General features: G+C 46.1%; 1 protein-coding gene across 6 annotated transcripts; it reads left to right on the top strand.

Annotated features, from left to right (window-relative positions):
• Window positions 1–1,216: 1,216 nt before the first annotated feature.
• On the top strand, window positions 1,217–18,878 carry LOC102554611 (uncharacterized). 6 transcript variants are annotated; one of them, XM_017599908.3, is made up of 14 exons: window positions 1,217–1,352; window positions 1,969–2,101; window positions 2,355–2,501; window positions 3,851–3,977; window positions 4,283–4,494; window positions 4,886–5,027; window positions 5,231–5,313; window positions 7,905–8,065; window positions 8,175–8,343; window positions 9,435–9,550; window positions 9,863–9,963; window positions 12,027–12,156; window positions 16,842–16,979; window positions 18,425–18,878. In XM_017599908.3, the coding sequence occupies exons 1-14, from the start codon at window positions 1,332–1,334 to the stop codon at window positions 18,656–18,658; spliced, it is 1,914 nt and encodes a 637-aa protein (XP_017455397.1). In that variant the 5' UTR covers window positions 1,217–1,331; the 3' UTR covers window positions 18,659–18,878. The 6 variants fall into 6 exon arrangements, 5 of the variants coding, with proteins under 5 accessions (XP_017455397.1, XP_038949873.1, XP_063130960.1 ...); XR_005494095.2 differs by lacking the exon at window positions 12,027–12,156 and having other exon boundaries at window positions 18,425–18,435; XM_039093945.2 differs by lacking the exons at window positions 4,886–5,027; window positions 5,231–5,313.
• The last annotated feature ends 4,129 nt before the right edge of the window (window positions 18,879–23,007 follow it).

Below are 23,007 nucleotides of genomic sequence, written 5' to 3'. Positions count from 1 at the left end.
TTGTTCCACTGTATGTTCCATCATACATGCTATAAAATAGGAAAAGTTATTTTCATCAATCTATTTTATTTACTGAGTTCTATTGCTCCAGGAGTTACCCTGTATGACCCCCATCCTTAAACTACATTTTCAGAGAGCTCTAAGCCTATAATAAAAAGAGACCTTGAATCTATAACCTATTCTCCTGGCCAGCCAGAGTGTGCTAACTGTCTCTGTTTGCCCTGCACTAACTATACTGTTTGAGTTTGCTCAGGGGCAGATATGCCAAGAAGACTCCTGGAGTAATGGCCCCATCTAGCCATGTGCTTGTCTGTGCTTAATGATCCCCCGGGCATAAGGAAGACTTCCTAATAGAGCCATCCCAGATAAAGTTAATTTAGGATTTTCCTAAGAAGACTCAGATGTAATTCTTCTTAGGAAAAGACATAAAATGAATCATAATGCAGGAAGTCCCCAAGATTGTAACAGTGACCAAACCCCAAAAGTGAGAGGTAGGATAGTGGTTGTATCAATCTGTTCACTTTGCTAGAAACAGTGTCGCACGGCAGTGTTGGCTTCATAACTCTCACTGTCCAGGATATGTCTGTGCCACCCAGGGATGGAGCCACCCACAATGAGGAGGGCCCTCCCACATCAATCACTAATTAAGAAAATGCTTTATAGCCGAATCTATGGGATCACTTTCTCAATTGAGGTTCCCCCCTTTCCAGTTTGTGTATCAGTCTGACATGAGACTAGCTTGCCCAGCGACCGACAGAACAAATTTGGGTCTGGAGCCTGTGCTGTAAGGACTTATTGCCACTGACATCCATTCCTGGTGCAGTGGCCTCCGAGGAAGCAGACAGCTCACTTTCCGTGGAAAGGGGCTAAGGCTTCACCTACAGGTCTCAGAGGGCCTGTGCTCCTGGGACTACCTCCCACACTCTCCTCTCCAGCTGCCAGTGCTCAGGATATGTCTCTGCAGAAGAACTCTGTGACATTAGCTGTCTGGCCAATGCTCCCCAGCTCTCCTTGTCCTGGGACCCTGGCAAGAAGTTGATCCTTAGTGTGAAGAGTGAGGATGGGGACAGCATCCAAAAGGTGAGCCTACTCAGAGAAGGCTGGCTTGGGAGGGCAGCCTGCTGCCCACTGGGGATGGAAAGATGAGGTCACCCGTGGCGACAGAGAATCCAAGGAACAATTAAAAGGAACTGTTCAGTGGGATGGGGGGGGGGCATTTGATCACTGTCATCCTGCCTGGGTTTACTGCCTGCGGGCCTTTCAATTCTAAGGGAAGGCAGGGAGGAGGGGGCACATGATATTCCTATGTCAGTGTCCACCATGCAGTCTGAATGTCAGAGGGACATTGGAAGGTATCAGCATCATGTGAAGATATTAGAACATGTGAGGTGATGCCTAGGACCAGAAACTACTTATAGTAGTCACAAAAATTATGTCAGGCCTTCCAGTACCAAGCATCTGAGCTCAGGGCAGGGATAGGCTATAACCACTGTGGTGTTGCCATGACTGCCATTAAGTCTTGATGTTTCTTCTCCTATGGAAGGAGTGGGAGCCAAAGCCTGGTCCTGTCAGGGTTGGCTACTAGACAGCTCTATCTTCTGTTGTTCATGGGTCACAGTGGTCTTGGTTTGGCTAGGCAGCAGATCTACGCTGAGGGGTTTCCCATTGACTTCCAAGCAGGATGCTTAGGGAGAGGAGGGGAAGAAGGGCCAGGGGGACCTTAAGTGACTCAAGCAGAGGGTCCAACTGGAATCTAGGTGCTCTGAAAGAGAATGTGAGAAACATAGACAGTTACCTGGGCAACTGTGGAGGAGGAAGCTATCTGGGCAGCTGTGGGGGAGGAATGGGACTTGAGAGAAATGGAGCTCATGTCATTAAGCGCTGAGCATCTGCAGAACTTGATGTGAGCTCTCCTGTCTTTCTCTGCTACCCTGCCCCACTCTGGTATCTGGTGCTGCATGTGTGCAGGAGATCCCAGAAACTCTGGGCCCTGACCTGCAAATCTCAGGGAGCGCTAGGGTCCACCTGGTCCAGTTTGGCCCCCGGGGCACCTTTGGTTTCATCATCTCCAGAGTGGACATGCTTGTCTCCTTGCTCCAAGGTAAGCTGAGGAAAGGGTATGGCTTTGCTCCCCAGAGAAAGATCAGGAAGGGTTCACTGAATGGCCCCTCATAAACCCCTCACTGTGTCTAAGTTTGGGGCATGAGAGTGTGACAGAGGCCCCCTCAAGGCCCATGCATTCATTAAAAAAAATGATTCCCAGGGCTGAGCCTCTTCAAAGATAGGACTGATGGGTGAGCATGTGCCTCCAAGTCAGGCCCAAGTCTCTACTGTGCCTTTCCCAATTATTCCAGGAACAACGGAATCCAGTCCCTCACAGAAACGACATCACAGGACAACAGGGCCAGAGCACCCCAACATTTATCACCAGATTCCGAATCCGGTGATCTGCCTAGCAGCTGGAGACGCGATCCTCTTCCAGCTCCATCTTCTTCCCCACAGTGAGTGCCACCTGGAGAGCTGGGACCCGCTCTCCTTCCTCCCCAACTCTCCAACCCACTCTGCCCACACAGGTGATCTCACATGGAGACTACATCTTGGCTGTGAGAAAGCCACCACCATCTACTACTGTACACCGCTCTCAACCCACTTGCTCGCGGCATCCCTGAGCCTCGGTTCCCTGGCTTTTAGTAAAGTGGAGCACATTTCTCAGTTTCAACATTCTGTGACTCTCCTGAAACCCAGTAACATTTCTATGCCTGGAGGATAGAGGGCAGCCACTGAGGGAGGCTGTACCGTCCCTTCCCTTGGAGCCTCATCTCATCCATCATTTTCAAAGCTGTGACGTTGTCAGCCTGCCATGCCTGGGCTCTGCAGAGCTGCTCCAAAGAGCCATGCTGCCTTTCCTGCTGGGCCATATTAGTCAATGATGAATACCTTCCTCAAAATGGTGAAAGCTTGCCTTTTAGAAAGCCTCACTTTTGGGTGTACCACCAAGCAGGCTTGATCCCCAACCCCCGACCCCGCACAAGCAGCCATCTGCTGATGGAGGAGAAAGGCTGGGTCCTTCTTGGTCCTGATCTCATCCTCTTTCCCTAGCTTCGTTCTAGTCACAGAATTAGTCCACCTCCCTCAGTGTATGCTAAGCTAAGTGACTCTCTCCCCAGGACTCTGTTGTGGAGTGGACTGATGTGCCTGGCTCCGAACGCCTCTGCTCTCACAGGGTGGTGTAGCTTATTGTCCCACCTGTGGCATCAAGGCTGTCTGAAGCAGGGACAGGCACATGGGGACTACAGTACTTAAGGCATAGGAATTGGGTTAAGAGGCAATAGCCCCAGAGTTGCAAGGTGATATGGGCCAGAGAGGAACATGAGCCTTAGAAACCAAGCTCTATGTTTACTCGTGTACACTGATTTCCCAGAATCCACTGGAACCTGGGAAACCCCACCCTCTTCACCGTACTGGAAGGGCCCATCTCAAGGAGAGTCACCTGCTGCCTCTGCCAGGGGTCTGGTTTTCCCTTTAGTTGCCTTGTTACCCTGCCATATCACAGCACCCAGTGAGCATCTGTCCATGATCCCTGTGTACTGAGCATCCTATATCTCACGTCTTAGAGAATCAGCTGGGCTCATTACAAAGCGCCTGGTGGCCACGCCCAGCTTATTCGACTCTGCAAGACTTGTGTGGGGAGAGAAATAGAAGAGCTTGCTTGACACCAAGATTAGTAAATCATTTCCTTAAATATACATCTCAGCTCTACCCACTCACCTTAAGGCTGAGTGATGAGCTCTGCTTCGGGGCTGCCCAGGTTGTATCTGGACCTCAGCTCCAACCCACTTGCATCCCTCAGACAGGTCAGCCAGTCACTACCCGGTGTACCAGAGGCAGCACCTGCTGAACAGCAACTCCCACTGGGACTTCGGCGCCTTCAGGAGATTAGGCCATTTAGTCCGAGAGACAAATCTCAGCCTCTCTAGGTAACACAGTTGAGTTGCCGGGGAACTGGGGATACGGGGGCGTTGCTGACCTTCCTGACAGAAAGCCAGGACAGAAAGAACCTAGATTGAGGACTGAGGAGTCCATCTGGAAAAGAGTTGGGCAGGATTAAGTGGTTCCAGGGTAGGCAGAGCCTCCTGGCAGCGTGGAGCATTGTGGGTACTTTGACTAGTCCAGACTGTTTTAATGCACTTAGAGTCCCTCCCATAGCCAACGATGCCACACTCAGCCCGGCTTGAACGGCCTATCAAGGCCAGCTCCCACATTCTGTCTCTTTACTCCCTAGGTTTGCCCATCAGTTCCTAGATCCAGGCACCTATGTGCTTCAAGACAACGGACAGCCGGAGAACATTGCAGTGGTGCTGGTGAAGGGGGAGGGGGCAGCTTGCGGTGCCGGCCTGTCTCCTGTGCAGCCCTCTTCTCCCTATCAGCTTGGTAGGCTCGGGGTCCTCAGGCACAGGGAGCTGACCCTAGGCCCAGACTGGACAATGATCACAGGTAACAATTCAGACATGGAAGCTGAGACCTGGTAGGGCCACTGGTGTGAGTCAGTCCTGTGACACTGGCTATAGCCCTACAGGTGACAAGTAAAACTTGGCCTTGAGTGAGAGTGTCCGTTGTACACAACGGAGTGGTCTTTCTCACCCTCCCTTCCTGCACCACCGAACCCATTGGTTCTGAGAACAGGACCATGATGAGAATAAGGTTCCACAGGAACTTTGACTGTGGCCTTCTCACCGTCTTTCCCGCTCATCCCCATCAGTCACAATCTCAGCTCTCTAGGTTGGATCTTGAGACAAGGAGACACCTAGCTTAGTGCACTGCTAGAAGATACTGCCCAATGATGTCTGAGGACCCCACACAAATTCGTTCCCTTTCCAACTGTCAGGGGTGCTACTGGCTGCTGGCTTGGCAACAGCTCTGCTCACTGGCCTTGGCCTCCTTCTGAAACCTGCCATGCCTCAGGCCTTGCCCACAAAGGCTTGGGAATCTCAGTGGAGAAGCGTGGGGCGGCCTCATACTCCTGCTGCGTATGTGTCATTTGTCTATGCACCTGCACTAGACCGGTCCCATGCTGTAAGCCCCACTTGTCCCTTCTATGAGCCAATCACTGTTGAACTTTGCCCTGGCCATGTACACCCTGGATAGAGCAACCCAGTGACCTATGAGGGGCTTCCCAGAGGGGCTTCCAGCAAGGCTGTGCCTGTACACTGAGGCCAGATCTTTTTTCCAGCCTCCTGTCCTGTGAATACCTTGGTCCTCAGGGCTCAGGGAAAGAAGCTGATTCTAGGGAGAAGGATGTGACTCGGGGTGCAGGTACCTACAAGTTTGCATAAGTTCCCTTCTCTCTGCCTCATTCCCACACCTTCACCAGGCATACCCTCAGGTACAGTACCTCATGTGTCTCTCACACCAATGGGCCATAAGAGACTTCATTCGTCCAGCTGAGCCTCCCACTGATTCTAATAAATGAGTGCTTCCAGGTGTTTCCCCTATTTTTACAGATAGAAAGACTGAGGCCAAGAACTACGAGTCTTCAGAGGTCCTCAGCAAGTGTGGTCCAGCTCCCTCATATCTTTGACAAAGCACTCTCCTTAGCAGAAGCCATCCTTATGGGCCTAGGGTCTTTTCTTGTGGTTTCCATTTGCTTTTCTCTGATGACTGAAGACAGTGAGTATTTCTCCACACACTTCTCGGCTATCTGCATGATCTTGAATGAAAGTCTAGGTGATTCTTTTGCTCATTTTCAATTGGGGTACACACCCTCAAGGTTTAGGACTTCTCTGTATATTCTGGATATTAAATCCATCATCACATGCATGATTTGAAAATACTTTCTGCAGTTCTCTAGGTTGCCTTCGTAATGTTTATGATGTCTTTCTTTCCTCACTTAAGTGGTATTGGAAGTAGTAGGAGACACGAAGATATTTGAGAAACAGACATCACACCCAGGAACTCCCAGAGTAGCTGGGAAAACAGAACACACACAAGACATTGTGTCTGGTAGTACTGGATGTGTTTCTTTTAGGTGCTGGGCATTAAACACAGTGCTTTGTGCCCATGGAATTGTGTTCTATCACCGACCTGACCTCCAGCCATCAGCATCTTTGAGATATAATTATTTTAGGGTAAAAACGTCTGTACTGCATTTTTCCTTATTACTTCCTATGCTTTTGATATTAACAAGGAAAATTTTAATATTAAGAAGGATTTGCCCTATTTCCCCAACCCCTAAGGGTTTTATGGTTTTAGATTCTATATTTAGGTTTTTGGTCCATTTTGCTTTACTTCTGGAAGTCGAATTAGGTAAGAACACAAATCTGTTCCTTAACACACAAACATCCAGTTTTTCCAGAATCATTCGTTAAAAAGATTGCCCATGGTCTTGGAACCTTTGCTGAAATTGTCTGACCAAAGGATGTAAAGGTTTCTTTCTGGAATTTTGCTCTCCTCACTGGTTATGGACCTTCTGGATTTTCTATTTTTTCGTGAATCAGTTTTGGTAGGTTTTCTGTTTCTAGCAATTCGTCCATGACACCTCATTGATGCGATTTCTTGGTTTGGAATTGTCATAGTACTATGACATTCTTTTTGTCTCGTGAGGACATTAGTGCTGATGCCCTCATTTCACTTCTGCCTTTGGGAATCTCTTTGGAACAGACACTATTCTTTGCTATGCTCTTTGCATTCACTGCGTCATGGGAAGGCCGTCTCTAATCTTCCGTCTACCTCTTAAAGTATGTAGAAAATCAAAGAATAAAATGCAAAGCAAAGTTACAATAGCATAAGCCTTTAGCTCAAAATTTTTACTGTATTAGTCCCCCAAATGAGACTCAAAGTTAACTGGAGAGATTTCCTCATACTCTGAAGATTCTCCAGTTCACAGTCTGGGACTTTAAGTATAGAGTCATGAACAGTTGTTACAGCAAATATCAGCTTCTACAACTGTTTCCTTGCTAACCATTATTAAGGTCTTTATTTCCATAGCTTTAAGTGACTCTCTAGCTACAAGCTATACTATTCAGCATTCTTTTGTATCACCCTGCAGGGCTCATGTGAGCAATTCTACATGACAGGCAACATAGTAGCAGACTCCCTCTGCTCCTCATTCTCTGGGAATTCCATCACCGCTCCCTCACCTTTGAAGACCAGTGCTTCTGGATGCAGAATCCTGGTGCACAGTGTTTTTCTTCAGTGTTTTACATATTGCAGTCGGAAAGGGGCCTTTGGCATCCTATTTTACCTCGTGTAGAGCTGACTAGCTGGGTAAATAGTGAGTCAGGGGCAATAGAAAGCCACGACGGGACTTATGAGAGTTCAGTGGAGCCGGAAGCAGGGTAGGCAGGGATGTTGATAAAGTCACCCTAATTCTTCCCTTTCTGAAGCTGGCTGGGGTCACATTCCTTGACAAATAAGCACTGATTAAACTCAGTGCTTGGAGATGTGGGAGCACTCCTGGCAAGGGTGCTGGAGAAGGCCAGTTAGACCTGAATCCAAAGAGCATTGGCATCAAAGGGGGTGAGCACAAAACACTACAGCTGTGGGAACACAGATAGCAGTGGGAGCGCAAGTGGAGGGAGGGCTGAGCGTAAAGCAGCCAATGCCACTTGAGAGGAAAGCATGCGGCTCCCTCAGGAAGCCTGAGCCAGCTGTGCTGCAATCAAGGTCCTTTTAAGTCACAGCCACACAGAGGTTCTCATCTGGCACTTACTGCCCCTAAAGTGCTCAATCCCCTCTCCATTAAGCCTCACCCTCCTTCTCTAATGTGGCGTGGGATGGAAAGCAACTGTCTTTCTCCTGCAGGTGGCCTACACAGTCCCTAGGGAGAGGATAGCTACACCTCCCCAGTCAGGCCTTTACTGCTACCTGCTCAGCCACAGGTGTCACTCCAAGATCTCCCCCTATAGGGAAGCCACCCCAGGCCCTGACACTGGAGGACTTCAGTGTGCGCACGCTCTATGACAAACTGGAGGACCAGAGCCTTCACCTAGCATCTCAGCTAAGCAGGCACAGGAAGGATGCAATGGCCTTCTATGAGGCTGCAAGCCAGCAGCTGCAGGGACTCCAGGTCAGTCCCTCTCCTGGGTAACCATTCAGAAAGCAACCACTGCTCTGTTGACAGCCGGAGTCCATGGGGGCCTTATTAATCAGAGGTAACACAGCTCTGATTCTTCCAGGACTTTCTGCAGGGCCTCAGCCAGCCAGAACTTCCATCTCTGGTCATGGTCAAACAGCCTGAGCCCTCAGGGGTCAAAGCCCAGGTGGAATCAGTTACTGGGGAGAAGGGTGAAGCAAGGGCTAGTCACACTGCAGCATCCCAGACAGGATCCTGGCAGTTCGCTCCAGGTGAGAGGTGGGTGAGGTTGGGTCAACAGTAGAGGCTGAGTATGCAGCTCCACTCAGTCACCTCATGTGCTACTCTGCACCCAATCACAGCAGTCAATATCCAGCCCATCATAGTCTGAGGGATCCATATAGCAGGGACACTATTATGTACTGCAAGCATCATGAGCACTCTAGGCTCTGATGTTGGGTGACTGGCCTTGGGGGGATTTATAAATTGGGTCAGACATTCATTGGAAGCCTTTCTCAATCCTGTCTAACACCCACACAGGGATTTGAGGCTTCTATGAACTTCCTTCCATACCAATTCTTTTCCTTGGACTTCTGACTGTGAGAAGGCCCAAGAAAGGCTGAAGCTGTAAAGCTGTATCCAGATGTTCCACTCTCCCAGCTCCTGACCCTGGGGTGCTTACTGAAAGGATGCATTTGGAAGCTAGATGAAGCCTATTTCCATCCCAGACCATTATGTACTATAAGGCAGAGAGTTGAGGATTTTCCTTGGTAAGGGACTGTGCTCCTCCCCTAATCAATAGGATATGAAATTCTATCAAACAGAAAAAGACGATTAATCTATGCTCAGGCAACATTTGCTCTATAGTCTAGGAAAACTGCTGAGAATGGAATGCTCTCCCTATCAAGCCCCAGGAGGCTATACAGGATATAGTGCCATCAAGTGTGGGGGACAGAGAGAGATGTGTCTGTAGGATTGTATGGTGAACACGGCTGGAGAAAGGCAGAGAAACCGTGGGGAAGTGTATAAAAAAACAGCCCATCTGTGAATGTTGTGTTCATAAACACAACCAAGAAACAGGGAAGAGATCACATGTACCTTCATGCACAGGGTACCTCCACAGGTGACCAAGGCTCTGTCCAAAGCATCTCACACAGTAAAGTGACCATCTCATGTAGAGAGTGATGGAGTCGGTTGTGGCACAAAAGGAAAAGACAATGAGAAGAGGAGGGGCACGTGCTTAGCCTCACACAAGGCTAGGAAGTCAGGAGCAGGGAAATTGGGAAATTGGGTATCATATGATGTATCTGTGGTGAGCTGAAGTGTTTATGTTGAGTCTTCTCTGTTGGGTCTTCTTCCCCAGGTTATACTCCAAGCATTTCTCCCTTGGGATTCCAGCCAGAGCTTAACAGAGCCATCACTGCCCTGGCATCTGCACTGTCTCAGGCACGTGTGTCACCAGTTGGGGCCAGCAGAAAGGTGAGAGGCTGCTAGAGGTAACTGAATACACATGTATAATCAGGACAGCCTGCCTGTCACCCTTGTCATTCTCTGGAGCTAAATGAGACCCATGGGCCTATGGTACTTGCATGTACCTGTGTCTGATTAAACAGATCGCCATGGAGCTAAGTGGACCCTACTGACCCATCATGTGCAAATGTCTATAAACAATATACATGAACAAGCACAACTTAACATACTCCCTTGCTTTCCCACGTGGCCATGAACTCTGGTTTGAAACCCTAGGCTCTGTTTCTTCTTGTAGACTACAACACTGTCTGTTCTTCTTAGGCCTCTAGTCACTGTGATGAGCAGCCTCACTCCACCAATCAGAAGGACTCACCCATGATGGGACAGTCTCCAGTCCATGACCAGGATCCTCAGAGCATAAGGTGAGGACAGACCAACTGGTCCATGAGAGGTGCTTCTAAGAACAAATTTTAGATCCCTGACTGTGGCTATCTCATTTTTCACAACATAATTTGGTTTGAAGCCTTAAGACATTAACATCCAACTGTAAGCTTTGGAGATGCTTTATGTCCACTGAGGTATTCCATGTGTTTTATGAAAAACTCCAGACTTCATGTTTCAGTCTACCTAATTCTTCCTCTCACTACCATGTATTGAATTTTTCCATGGGGATCTCTTCCTATCCTTCCCCAAGTCCCATCCATGGGCTGTAAGGAGCTCATTTGCTTATATAGACTATTTGTGTTTATTATATTGGTTTGTTTGTTGATTGTATGTGTGGGGGAGGATGTGGCACATGCATAGAGATCAACTTGTAGGAAACAGTTCTCTCCTTCCACAATATGGGTTGTAGGGACTGAAGTCAGATTGTTGGACTTGGTAGCAAGTATCCTTCACATTGAACCATCTCACTGGCCCGATTTTTCCGTGTGTAGTCTATTTCCCTTCATATGCTTTTAATGACAGTAAGGGTAATGACTGCTGACTGCTTACATTTCACAGTGATTAATGAATGCTTATCCAGTTTAATCCTTGCAACAACCATAGGAGGTAGATACTGCCACTTGCTTAATTGTAAAGGTGAGGACACAGAGTCTCATAGAAGTTAAGTAGCATTGAGTATGAGTATATGAGTCTCAAGCTCTGGGCATACTGATGGTTGGCTCAGTGTCCCCTCTAGCCTTCCATGGAAGACATAGCCTTCCTTTTAGAAACACCCGCTATGGGATTTCCTCAGGGAAGGGGTCTAGAGAGTGAACAAATAACTGATGTCCCCTTCAGGCAGGGGGATAGTTTGGATTCTCCTTCTAATATGGTAGTTCTCAACCTGTGGGTCATGATCCCTTTGAGAGTCAAATGACCCTTTCACAGGGGTCACCTAAGACAATCAGAAAACATAGATATTTATGTGTCATAACAGTAGCAAAATAACAGTTATGAAGTAACAGCAAAAAATAGTTTTATGGTTGGGGGGTCACCACAGTATTTGGAACTGAATTAAATGGTCATAGCATTAGGAAGGTTTAGAACCATTGCTCCAATATCATGGAATCTAGTCCTAGAGGACCTAGATAGGACTCTAGCAATAAGGGCTACTTAGTGCTAAATGGAAGGAAGGTTAAGCATCTGTAGATCTAGATTCCAGGATGGGCTCTGCTCCAACTGTTGTGTATGCTGACTGAAAGCTTTCTCCAGCCAGTTAGTCGTCTTAGAGACAAGTGGGATAATCTCATGCATAAGTCTTTGCCCTTATCCTCAATGCAGGATGCCCTGAGGTGTGGTGACACATGCCTGCAATACTAGCATATTGGAGGCTCTTAAAGGAGGATCATTATGAATGTGGGGCCAGCCTGAGGCAGATAGGAAGACCCTATCTCAAAATAAGAATAAAAGAAATCCTAAATGAAGAAGTCAGAAAAATAGGTCTGACAGCACAAAAATGATAAGAGGGAATAGATATACAAAAGTGAGACAATTCTAGTTTAGAGTTGTCTGCAAGGTTCAGCAAAAGGTCCAGGCCAATGGGATCATCAGAGATGGGTATTTAAATGAAAGTGAGGTCTTAAATGGCCATGAAGGGTGGAAAGTGTTCCTTGATAAAGACATAAGATGAGAACACTGAGATGTGAATCACAGCTGCCTTCTAAAAGGACCAAGATTTTGTTCTCAGAAACAGATCTAGAATCTATGGGAAGCATAGCACTGCTAAAAGCTGGTTCCAGTAGGGATCAACTGGCATGTTCTACACAGAAGCTTGAGACAATATAAGAGGACAGAGGACACATAAAGAGAGGGCAGGGTGTGACCATGTGACTACAGGACCACCATTCCCCTCCAAAGCCTGAAAGGGTTCATAGAGCATACCCAGCTCGGCCAGCCCCTGGACAGGAGTGAACAGTGGCTCTTGTTTATCCAGTTCACTCCTAGGTGGGCAGTCCTACTGCATGTGGAGCCTAAATGAGACCTTTCTTTCCCTCATCCAAAGGCCCCAGCAGGCCCCAGAACCTTTCCAGCTCTCCCAGGAAGACACTAAAGGAGGGAATGTTCAGACCCCAACTCCTGAGAAGTGGATCCTTGGGGCCAGACTCAGACCTAGGCCTGATGTTGACTTGCAGGTAGGGACAGCCCTAGAACTCGGGCCAATTTCTCCACTCACCTTTCCCCATCCAGGGTTCTGTGTGTCCCTCTGTCCTGATCATTACCTAGTCACTTTGCAAATCTAGAAGACAGTAATCGAGCACAACTTTGTAAAAACAGTGGCAAGGAGAGACACTTCATGACTAGTGAATACTGGTCAGGGAAATCAACCTGTATTTTGTAACCGGGACAATATTCTCAAGGACAGGAAATGGAAGTCCATGAGGCTTACAAGAATCTGCATGCAATGAGATAAACATTTCAGCTTCCACACACAAATCAGCTCGCATTCCCTTTTGTGGCTGATGTATTATACCTTAGAGAGTGTCCTCCAATACCATCCACATGATGAAAACGTTTGTGGCTAGTAATATTTGTCTACTGATCTATTAATAGACAGCTGGGATGATGCCATTATGAATTATCTTGGTTATCATGAATAACATTCAACAAACACAAGAGTGTAGATGTTCTCAATAGACTGGTTTTGGTGCTTTAGGATATATGCCCAGAAATGGGATTTCTGTATAGGTAATATGGTGGATCCATTCTGGAGAGGAGGCTTAGTTTTGTTTTTGAGTAGCCTCCAGCATACTTTCCACAATTGAGTAATCAATTCACATTTCCAGCACACACACACACACACACACACACACACACACACACACACACACACACACATATATATATATATATATATATATATATATATATATATATATATATATATATATATAACGTCTCTGTGTCCTTGCCAGCGATGAGATTTTTGTCACTTGATGACAGCCATTCTTCCTGGGGTGAGCCATCTTCTTGTACTTCCCTGACAATTTGTGACACTGCTTATTACTTTCACTTCCCCCTGTTTGAACGCATTACTGAGTTTGCGTTGTGTTTGTGCTGTTTGTTGCTGTATTGGGGTCATCATATATCTGGGACACTAAATCCTGGTCAAATGAATAATCCTTAGTTACTTCCTCCTGTGCTGCAGATCCATCCACGCTCTGTGGATCGGCTCCTCTGATATAAGGATGCATTCCTGCTGCTTTGCTGAGTGGTTTGTTCTGGTGCTTTGGCACACATATCCAAAAACTGTACCATTCTCAGCCCTAAAGCATCCCCCCTTGTGTTTCCTCTACTGCATTCATTGCTTCAGATCCTAGATTTAGGTTTCTGGTCTACTTTGAATATCTTTTTTTTTCTTTTTTTGTAAGGACAAGGAACTCTATTTATTTCTTTTGTGGTGGATATACCCTTTTCCTTTCACTGATATTAATTCTTTCTGCCTTGATCAAAACCAAGGTTCCAACCTAGCCTGCCTCCAACTTCTAAGTAGCCTGTGGTGCCCATGAACTCTGATCTGCCTGCCTTTGCCTCCCAAGTGCTGGGATTGATTAAGGTGTACAGCACCATGCCCAGCTTATAGTATGTTTTATTATTATTATTTATTTTCCATGTGTGGGTGCTTTGCTTGCATATATGTAAATGTACCGTGTACATGCCTGAGTGCCTGCAGAGGTCAGGAGAAGGTGTTAGATGTCCTGGAACTAGAATTACAGTGGTTGTCAATTGCTACGTGAGTGTGAGAAATTGAACCTGGGTTGTCTGCAAGATTAACAAGGATTAACCATTAAACTCACTTCCCAGTTCTGTGTTGTATGTTTTAAAGTAAGGTATGATAACACCTCTGGTTGGTTTGTTTGTTTGTTTTTTTATCTCTGGCTTACTTTGACTACTTAGGGTCTTTTTTTAAATCTCTATTCAAATTTTGTGGTTTTTCTTATATGTGTATTTGTGGGAATAACAACATTAGTATTTTGACAAAAACATACATGGAGTCAGTACATAACTTTGAAAAGTATGGACAGTTTATCAATGTTAATTCTTCTAATTCATGAATATGGGATCTCTCTCTCTCTTCATCTTTCCTCCTGCCGTGTGTGTGTGTGTGTGTGTGTGTTTGTGTGTTGTACACATAAATGTATGTACATGTGTGTGTTTGACTATAAATGCACATGTGCCACAGAACAGAAGACTGAAGGCTGTAACCAGCACATGGATGCTGGAACTCGAACTCATTTGTCTGTTTTGAAACCTCATCTCAGGCCAGCCTTGAATGCATGTCAATACTCTTGCTTCAAGCTCCTGTGTTCTGGGATTACAGGCCAAAGCTGGCTTAACTTCTTGTCTAGTATCACTCCATGAGAGCTTTAGCCAAGACTTAGCACTCTAATCAGCTCTTTCAGGGGGTCTCTAACATTTATTTTTCAGGTGAGCATACTGACAGCCCCAATGTGGGCTCTATAACTAGGAAGACTGTGCAGTCATAGTCCTTGATGATCCCTCAGTGCCAGGAAGAACACAGGGACCCTGGGTGACCTGTATTCCATGGCCCCAGCTATGCCTTTCTCTACCTACCATCCTCCACTTTTCTAATGAAATTCCATGCTGCCAAATTTTAACTATTTCCCACAGCAACCTAAAATCTGTTCAGACACCATCTCCTTGTGTGTCTGTCTTTTTTGATAGACTACAAACTCATAGAATCTCCCTAATGGAATCCCAAAACATTATCTTTTTTTTTTTTTTTAACCTTTATTTTTTTTTTATTAACTTGAGTATTTCTTATATACATTTCGAGTGTTATTCCCTTTCCCGGTTTCCGGGCAAACATCCCCCTCCCCCCTCCCCTTCCTTATGGGTGTTCCCTTCCCAACCCTCCCCCCATTGCCGCCCTCCCCCCATAGACTAGTTCACTGGGGGTTCAGTCTTAGCAGGACCCAGGGCTTCCCCTTCCACTGGTGCTCTTACTAGGATATTCATTGCTACCTATGGGGTCAGAGTCCAGGGTCAGTCCATGTATAGTCTTTAGGTAGTGGCTTAGTCCCTGGAAGCTCTGGTTGCTTGGCATTGTTGTACTTTTGGGGTCTCGAGCCCCTTCAAGCTCTTCCAGTTCTTTCTCTGATTCCTTCAATAGGGGACCTATTCTCAGTTCAGTGGTTTGCTGCTGGCATTCGCCTCTATATTTGCTGTATTCTGGCTGTGTCTCTCAGGAGCGATCTACATCCGGCTCCTGTCGGTCTGCACTTCTTTGCTTCATCCATCTTGTCTAATTGGGTGGCTGTATATGTATGGGCCACATGTGGGGCAGGCTCTGAATGGGTGTTCCTTCAGTCTCTGTTTTAATCTTTGCCTCTCCCTTCCCTGCCAAGGGTATTCTTTTTCCTCATTTAAAGAAGGAGTGAAGCATTCACATTTTGATCATCCGTCTTGAGTTTCGTTTGTTCTAGGGATCTAGGGTAATTCAAGCATTTGGGCTAATAGCCACTTATCAATGAGTGCATACCATGTATGTCTTTCTGTGATTGGGTTAGCTCACTCAGGATGATATTTTCCAGTTCCAACCATTTGCCTACGCCAAAACATTATCTTAATGCTTGGTGGGTATGCAGTAAGCATTTCTTTAAAAATTTTAAAAATGGCTTATTTTTTATTTCATGTATATGAGTGTTTTCTAGCATGTATGTCTGCACCATGTGCATATCTTGTGTTCATAGTGTTCAGAAGAGAGCGTCTGATTACTTGAAGCTGGTTTATGGATAGTTCTAAGCCCATGTGGGTGCTGGGAACTAAACCTAGGTTTTCTAAAAGAGCAACAAGTGTTCTTACCTGCTGAGCCAATCTCTCCAGGCCCCCAAGAAATATCACTTTCTCTATGAGTGCATGAATAAAGAATGATGCATAGATGCATAGGGAGAGAGGGGGTGTATGGGTAGTGGATGGGAACATAGATAGGTTGAAGTTTGAGAAGTTGAGTAAATGGGCAAATAAGTTGATAGACTGTGTGGATGGATGGAGGGATGATGGATACGTAAAGGGATAAATGGATGAAGGGTAGGTGAATGGATAGTGATTTGAGTGAATCGGCAGAGAGGGTAGATGGATTGATGGATGGATGGATGGATGGATGGATGGATGGATGGATGGACGGACAGCTAACTGGATAAACATTCTTTTTTTTTTGGAGCTGGGAACTGAACCCAGGGCCTTGTGCTTGCTAGGCAAGCGCTCTACCACTGAGCTAAATCCCCAACCCCTTGGATAAACATTCTTGATACCATCTTATATCTCAGGCTTTTGTAAAATGCTATTCTCTTTGCTTATATTATCTCTCCCCTCCCCACTCCTCCCAGGTAACTCCTGTCCGGCTTATAAAATTCATTTGGAATTTCCTCTCTCTAATCTAACTTCCAGGTTAGGTGTCCTTTCTGCTCCTTCAGCCTAGCACATCCCTTTGCAATAGTCTTTCCTGGGGGTCTGGGTTGACTCATGAGTCTCTGCACTACATGAGAGCATCCCACATGAGTGGTGCTTTGAAGCACAGTAGGAAACATTTTAAGGAAATGATTAGGGAAGTAAAAGTGACGAGGAGCTGGCTGGAGATGAGGCTCAGTGATGGAGAGGTTTCCCAAAGAGCCTAGGCTTAGTTCTTCAGCATCAAATACAGTTCGCTGCTGCTTGCAGTGGCACACATCTGCCTGGGCTACAGGGATACCCAAGGAAGAAGCTATTCCGTTCAAAAGTCCAAGGTCAGTCTTGGAAAGATAACAAGGCTGAGCCCTATAAGAAAGAAAGAAAACAAACAATGGTTTTTAACTTTTAGAAAAAGACATGGCAAGTGGAAAAGGCGCTGGATGAGCTGAATGAGGAGTTCTTTTGGCTCAGTGCTCAAGCCTTGGAGCTCCAGAAAAAGGATGGCAAACTGGACCAACTCCCTCTAGGTGAAGAGAACACCTCTATGGTAAGCCCAGCCAGCGAGCATCTCGGCTCCTCCAGTGTCACAGGGGGAGCTTATAGTATCAGAGCCCCTTGCACAGAGATGGGTTATGACCAGAGCATCTAGTAGTCATGGTTGCATGCTGTGTTTTGTTTGGCACATGAAAGGCTGAGTGAGAAAGACTGGGGGCTGAGGAGACAAACAGGGAAACTTCTGCACTGAAGCTGGAGTATAGTTCTCTAAGGACATTCATAGCTAGAACGATTGTAGAAACAGATTAATAGAAAAAGATAGCTGTTGTACTAGGTTCAGTGGTGCTGTAAACTCAGGGTCTGGGATATGGAGGCAGAAAATCAACATGGCTTAACATGCAAAGGCACTTGTGGAAACTGAAGCTTGGGTCAATGTCATTCCTGGAACCAAGATGGTGGAAAGAAAGAACTGACTCCTATTCTTGTCCTCTGATCTCCATCGCATATAATAATAATGCATATACTCACAGACACAGAGAGACACAGAGACAGACAGAGACAGAAAGACAAACACACAGACAGAACAACAGGCAGGTGTGCACACACACACACACACACACACACACACACACACACACAGAGAGAGAGAGAGAGAGAGAGAGAGAGAGAGAGAGAGAGAGAGAGAGAGAGAGAGCTTGGAGGCCAGCCTCAGCTACATAGCAAGTAACAGGCCTAAGCTAGGAGACTCTGTTTTAAAAGATTGTTGTAGATGTTGCCTCGTTGACAGGGCATGCTTCTGGTCCCAGGGACTTTCCACAATCCGTGTCTTCTGAGTTTTCCTGCCTTGACGGAGGCCTCTAGAAAAGAAGACATAAGAAATACTACAGGAGAACAAGATGAGGGGCATATATGGTCAGGCAGTGAGTCTGCAAGAGTGTGAGGCTCTGTTGAAGCTAGCAGCTGGATGGTGGGCTTCATGATGAGCCCAGGGTCTGTTTCCTCTCCAAGCTCCCCTTCCTCTGCTTCAGTGGTCAGTTGTGAATCTAGTTCCTCCTGTGGAGAACCAGGTTCAGGATGCTGCATTCATTCCCTGGATCAGGGAATGGCAGAAGAGAAGAGACTCGGTGAGGGCATAGCAACAGGGAAACTTTATCCTTATTAAATATTCACTAAAAATACTCTTAGAGGTGAGAAAGGAACAAACAGGTTGGGGCGAGGGGCTATATTATGGATGACATTTAACTATTAATTATCCCAAATGATTTATATATGTGGGCTATCTAGTGATTTAATTGGCTGTTATCTGACTCTTTCATGGCGAAAGCTAGGCACACTGTGTTTCCACTGAGTGATTTTGGTCCCTAGAGGAATCTCTAGATACATTCTTAGGAGTGAGGAATGTTGGTATTCACAGAGCATCAATGTGACAAAGGGTGGTGGGAAGTGAGGACTCTTGGACATCACATCTCCTTGTTCTACATCTCCCCTGTCCTAAAGAGCACAGAGGCACTGATGCTGGAAGTCCAAAGGATCCACCTGGCTCAGAGGATTGAGGATTTGGAGTGGGAGCTCTCCCTGCTCCTCCAGTCTTCCACCAGCAGCTCAAGGGCAGAAGGGAGTCAATTCAACTTCAGTGATTGCCAGCATGTTCCTGAGTCACCAAGGATGCAAAGATGGCCACCTGTAGGATGTCCCTTCTACACCAAGGACACAACTACATCACCATGTTAGGATGGAGTGGGTACCTGAGGCTGGGGCCTCTGAGTGGGTACCTGAAGCTGGGATCTATGCTGGTTTAGAGGTCCCTTTTTGAGAACACCCTGATTTCTGCCAGGAGATTACTTCAGTATGTGCTAAGCTTTGATTTGATCTTTTGGGGTGAGAGATGACTAAGTTTCCTATGATGAAAAAAAATCAATGAATGCTCCCAGCATCCCCTGTCTAAAGCACCGCTCACTGTTCTCTGTCCTGCAGTTGTCTAAAGGTTGCTTAGGCACCAGCTGCAGGGGAAGAAGCGCTGTGGGTGGGCCCTGGAGTACAGTAGAGCACACCCCACTCTCCTTACATTCCTGCTGAGTTTCTAACGCCTTAGTGTACTTTCTGGAAGCCCAGGCTGCCACTTCCCATTCTGGCTAGAGCTGGCCACCTGGATGGCAGAGAGGTAGGGGTACCCAAAGAGTGAGACACATTGAGGGCCTCCAGTGCCAGAGACTCCTGACTCAGAGTTACTGCCACACTGCACTCTCAACTCTCTGCCTCCTGGATTATGATCCTTGGCACTTTCTCTGCTTTTTGAGGAGTTTCTTCATGGGCAGGGCTTCCTTCATTGTCTTTTTCCTAGAGAGAGCCACAGCACCTGAACAATGCCTCCGCTGTCACACCTGTATGTGTGATTCTCATGTTAGTTATCTATGCCATGTCATGTGGCCCTTCCTTCTGGATGAGTTTCTCAAACACAGTGTGTCTTCCTTCTTTGGGGAACTATACACAAACACATATAAATGCACACAGATGTTCATACACTGTCTCCCATAGGAACATAGAAACAAACACAAATATATTTACAAGTTTACATGGTGACACAGAAACTCACACTCAAGTGGCCCATAGAGTTTGTTTGAATGTAGCTGACATAGGGCATCGCTGTTAGACAGATAGGACCATTAGTCATCCAGTAGCATGACTCTGGTCATGCTCTGTAGACCTTCAAGAGCCACAGTGGCGAGCCATCATTTGGAAGTGGCAGGTTCATAATCCAGCAATATGACAACAAAGCCCATGTTCTTACAGAAGCATAGTCCCTAGCAATGCACTTAGCTCATAGGTTTGGAAGCCCTAGATTAGAATGCCACAATTGTCCAGCCCCCGCCAATGGCCTCATGAGAAATGGCTTTGCAATGACTGGAACATATGTGAAGAGATTGTGTCATGGGATAGGAAGCCAGTCAGAGTCAGAGACTAGGTTTGCACTGTTTATAGCAACATGTACTTTTGGAGACTGACTAAAATCCCTTGCGAACAACATTAGCCTCTCCCGAGGGAGAGAATCATTTGATCTAATCACTTTGCATTTCTCTTGAAAGCTCTACTCCTCAAATCTCCCACATACTAGAGACAAAGCTTCCAGCACATGAACCTTAGGGCACACACTCAAGCCATATTAAACCATAACAAGGGTCAAAGACTTGTCTTTGTATTCCTAGAAGCAGGCGCAGAGGTTCAAATTCAGCTCCAGCTCTTAGCTGACTCATGACCTCAGCCAAGTTTATCAACCTCGTATGGCTTTGTTTTTTACCTCTAAGTGTGCACAGTGGTGGCGACCTCCTCCAAGGCTGGTGGGATGGGCTTTGCAGGTATGCAAAGCTTACAGAACTGTCTTAGCATACAGGGCATGCAAATAAATCTAGGCTTCTATTACTATTTTATTTGGTTTATATTAAAACTCATTCAAGGTGTATTTTTATTGGCAACCTACTATCTATAAGACACTATTCCAGCACCAGACCTGCCCTCTCTAAGACCACAAGCTAACATGAAAGTGGACTGTGGCGCTGGAGAGATGGCTCAGTGGTTAAGAGCACTGACTGCTCTTCCAAGGTCCTGAGTTCAAATCCCAGCAACTACATGGCGGCTCACAACCATCTGTAATGAGATCTGATGCCCTCTTCTGGTGTGTCTGAAAACAGTTAGTGTACTCATATACATAAAATAAATAAATAATTCTTACAAAAACAGTGCTGAGTGTCACTGTGTCACCTTAAACTCTAGATCGTCCCTCCTCAGCCTCCTGAGGGTTGAGATTTTAGATATGAGATACATGTCTGGGTGGATGTCAATTTTAAGTATTTGAAAAAAGTGGTAGATTCACAAGAAGGCAGAACCCAAAGGGCAGCTAGGAAGCCTCTGTTGAACAACTGATAGTCAAACTGAATTTAGAACCCCGAGGCTAAACACAAAAGTTTCCAGGCAGAAGAAACCATGTGAACCAGAGGCCAGGACTCCTAAAATGGAGTATGTGTAAGGATTGATGGCTTGGTATAGTAAGCATTTGGGAGCAGGAAGGCCGACGAGAGGACGAAGTACATAAGGATCCATGTCGAGCAGAGCTAATAACACATGGAACATTGGGTCCTGTACAGGGAGGAGCTAGAACATGATAGCACAGAGAAGCACACAGGCAGCCTGTCTAGAGTCCAGGGAAGTGCTGCGAATCCAGAATTTCACTAGGGTTATGAAAGAAAGAGCAAAGGAAGAGATTAGATATGGAATAGGTTATAAAGTCAGATTCCCCAGCATCTGAAAACCAATTAAGTAAGAATGGGGATGGATTGGGGCAAGGTAGAGGGTGACGGTGCCTTTGAGCCTGGACCTCTGGGGAGAAGACAACTATCAAAAGCCACTGGGAGGACAGTCAGGCTGGTGACACAGGTGTATGCATCTTATCATTACCAGTGGGAAGGCTGGACCTACCTTCAGCTCAGTAGAGGGGATGTGCAGAGTTAACCGTCAACCCTATTTGAGTGAGGGTGAGATCTACCATGCAATGAGACCTGAGAAACCTAGAGCGAATTGAATTCAGAGCCCAGACTAACGGGGCAGGACTAGGAAGACCAAAGCACAAAGGTTGATCAGAAAAGCATGGTGGTTTGAATGAAAATGGCCCCCATAGACTCATAGGGAGTGACATCATTGGAGATGTGGCCTTGTTGGAGTAGGTGTGGCCCTATTGGAGTCTCTTCACAATAGTACAACTAAGACAGGAAAACAGAGATTTGGAAAAAAGTTGTGAGGCCTACGTCTCACACCTCTTAGTAAAGTCACTTTCAAGGGGTTTCCTGAAAGTGAATAAGCCAGACCAGGAATGCATGCCTTCAGAAACTCAAAGATTGTCATGACATCATGACTATCCCTGGCCTGCCCCTTTCAGAGCAATGTGTTCTCTCCCCAAGTATCATGTCTCTATATTTAAGACTGTAATAACTTAGAACTTGACTGCATTTTTCAGTTTCAAAGTTCCTGCCCTTATAAATAGTTCTGGAGAAGAAGATTGGACAAACCACAATGATATGTTTCTATATCCTAAGGATCAAGGAATCTTCATTCAAGAGCTCATTGGCTTTCTTTTCGTCTAATCCAAGTAATAATCTGCTGGGCTCAGGACCACAGTTGAGGTCCTGAGGGATCATAAGCGTAAGAGAGACAATCATAGATCAATTATGCTTTCAGTGAGGTGGTGATGGATCTAAGAAACACTGTCTATAAGATTGTCACTGCCTACTATCCCTCCTATGATAATTATCACTTATTAAATAAGTCTTCCAATGAGACGGTCATTGATTAAATATCTTCCCTGAGAGGATCATTTATCACATAATGTCTCCAACATGAGGAGTGGCAATTGTGCTTAAGGCTTTGGAACTGGACCTGAATGGGGTAAATCCTAGGTCCATGGAGAGTGTCAGGACCGAGCCCCATGAAGAGGAATGTATTTCCATACTAAAAAAAGATCATGTATTAGAGAGCTGGGGCTGGATCCTTCCAGCAATGGGGACCCAGAAGAGGCTTGTAGATTGCTAGCTAATGTGGTCAGATTGGTGTTTCTACTTTGCTATCTTAGTATCTCATTCTGTGAAGTGAATAAGTACATGGGGGAAATAACAACAGCTTCAATCTGTTTGATTTCACGGCCATGGAAACCAGAAATGGTACTCACTGATTTATTGTCCATTTTGTTTTCTATCTTCTCTCACTGAAAAGCAACTTTATAGTTTGTTAACTGTTGCATCCTCAGAACTTGAAGATACCACTTGTGGTGGTTTGAATGAAAATGGGCCCCATGGGTTCACAGGAGTGGCACTATTAGAAAATGTGGCCTTAGTGGAGTAGTCTGCTTTTTTAGAGGAAGTGCATTGCTAGTGGCTTTGATGTCTCAGAAGCTCAAGCCAAGCCCAGTGGCTCTCTTGGTCTTCCTGTTGCCTGCGGATCCAGATGTGAACTCTCAGCTCTGTCTGCCAAGATGCTGCCATGCTCCCCACCATGATGATGGACTCCACCTCTGAACTGTAAACCAGATTCAATTA

The sequence above is a fragment of the Rattus norvegicus genome, chromosome 15 (genome assembly GCF_036323735.1).
Source record: "Rattus norvegicus strain BN/NHsdMcwi chromosome 15, GRCr8, whole genome shotgun sequence".
Taxonomy (NCBI): Eukaryota; Metazoa; Chordata; class Mammalia; order Rodentia; family Muridae; genus Rattus; species Rattus norvegicus.
Note: the sequence above shows the minus strand (reverse complement) of the source record. Positions and strands in the feature narration are given on the sequence as shown.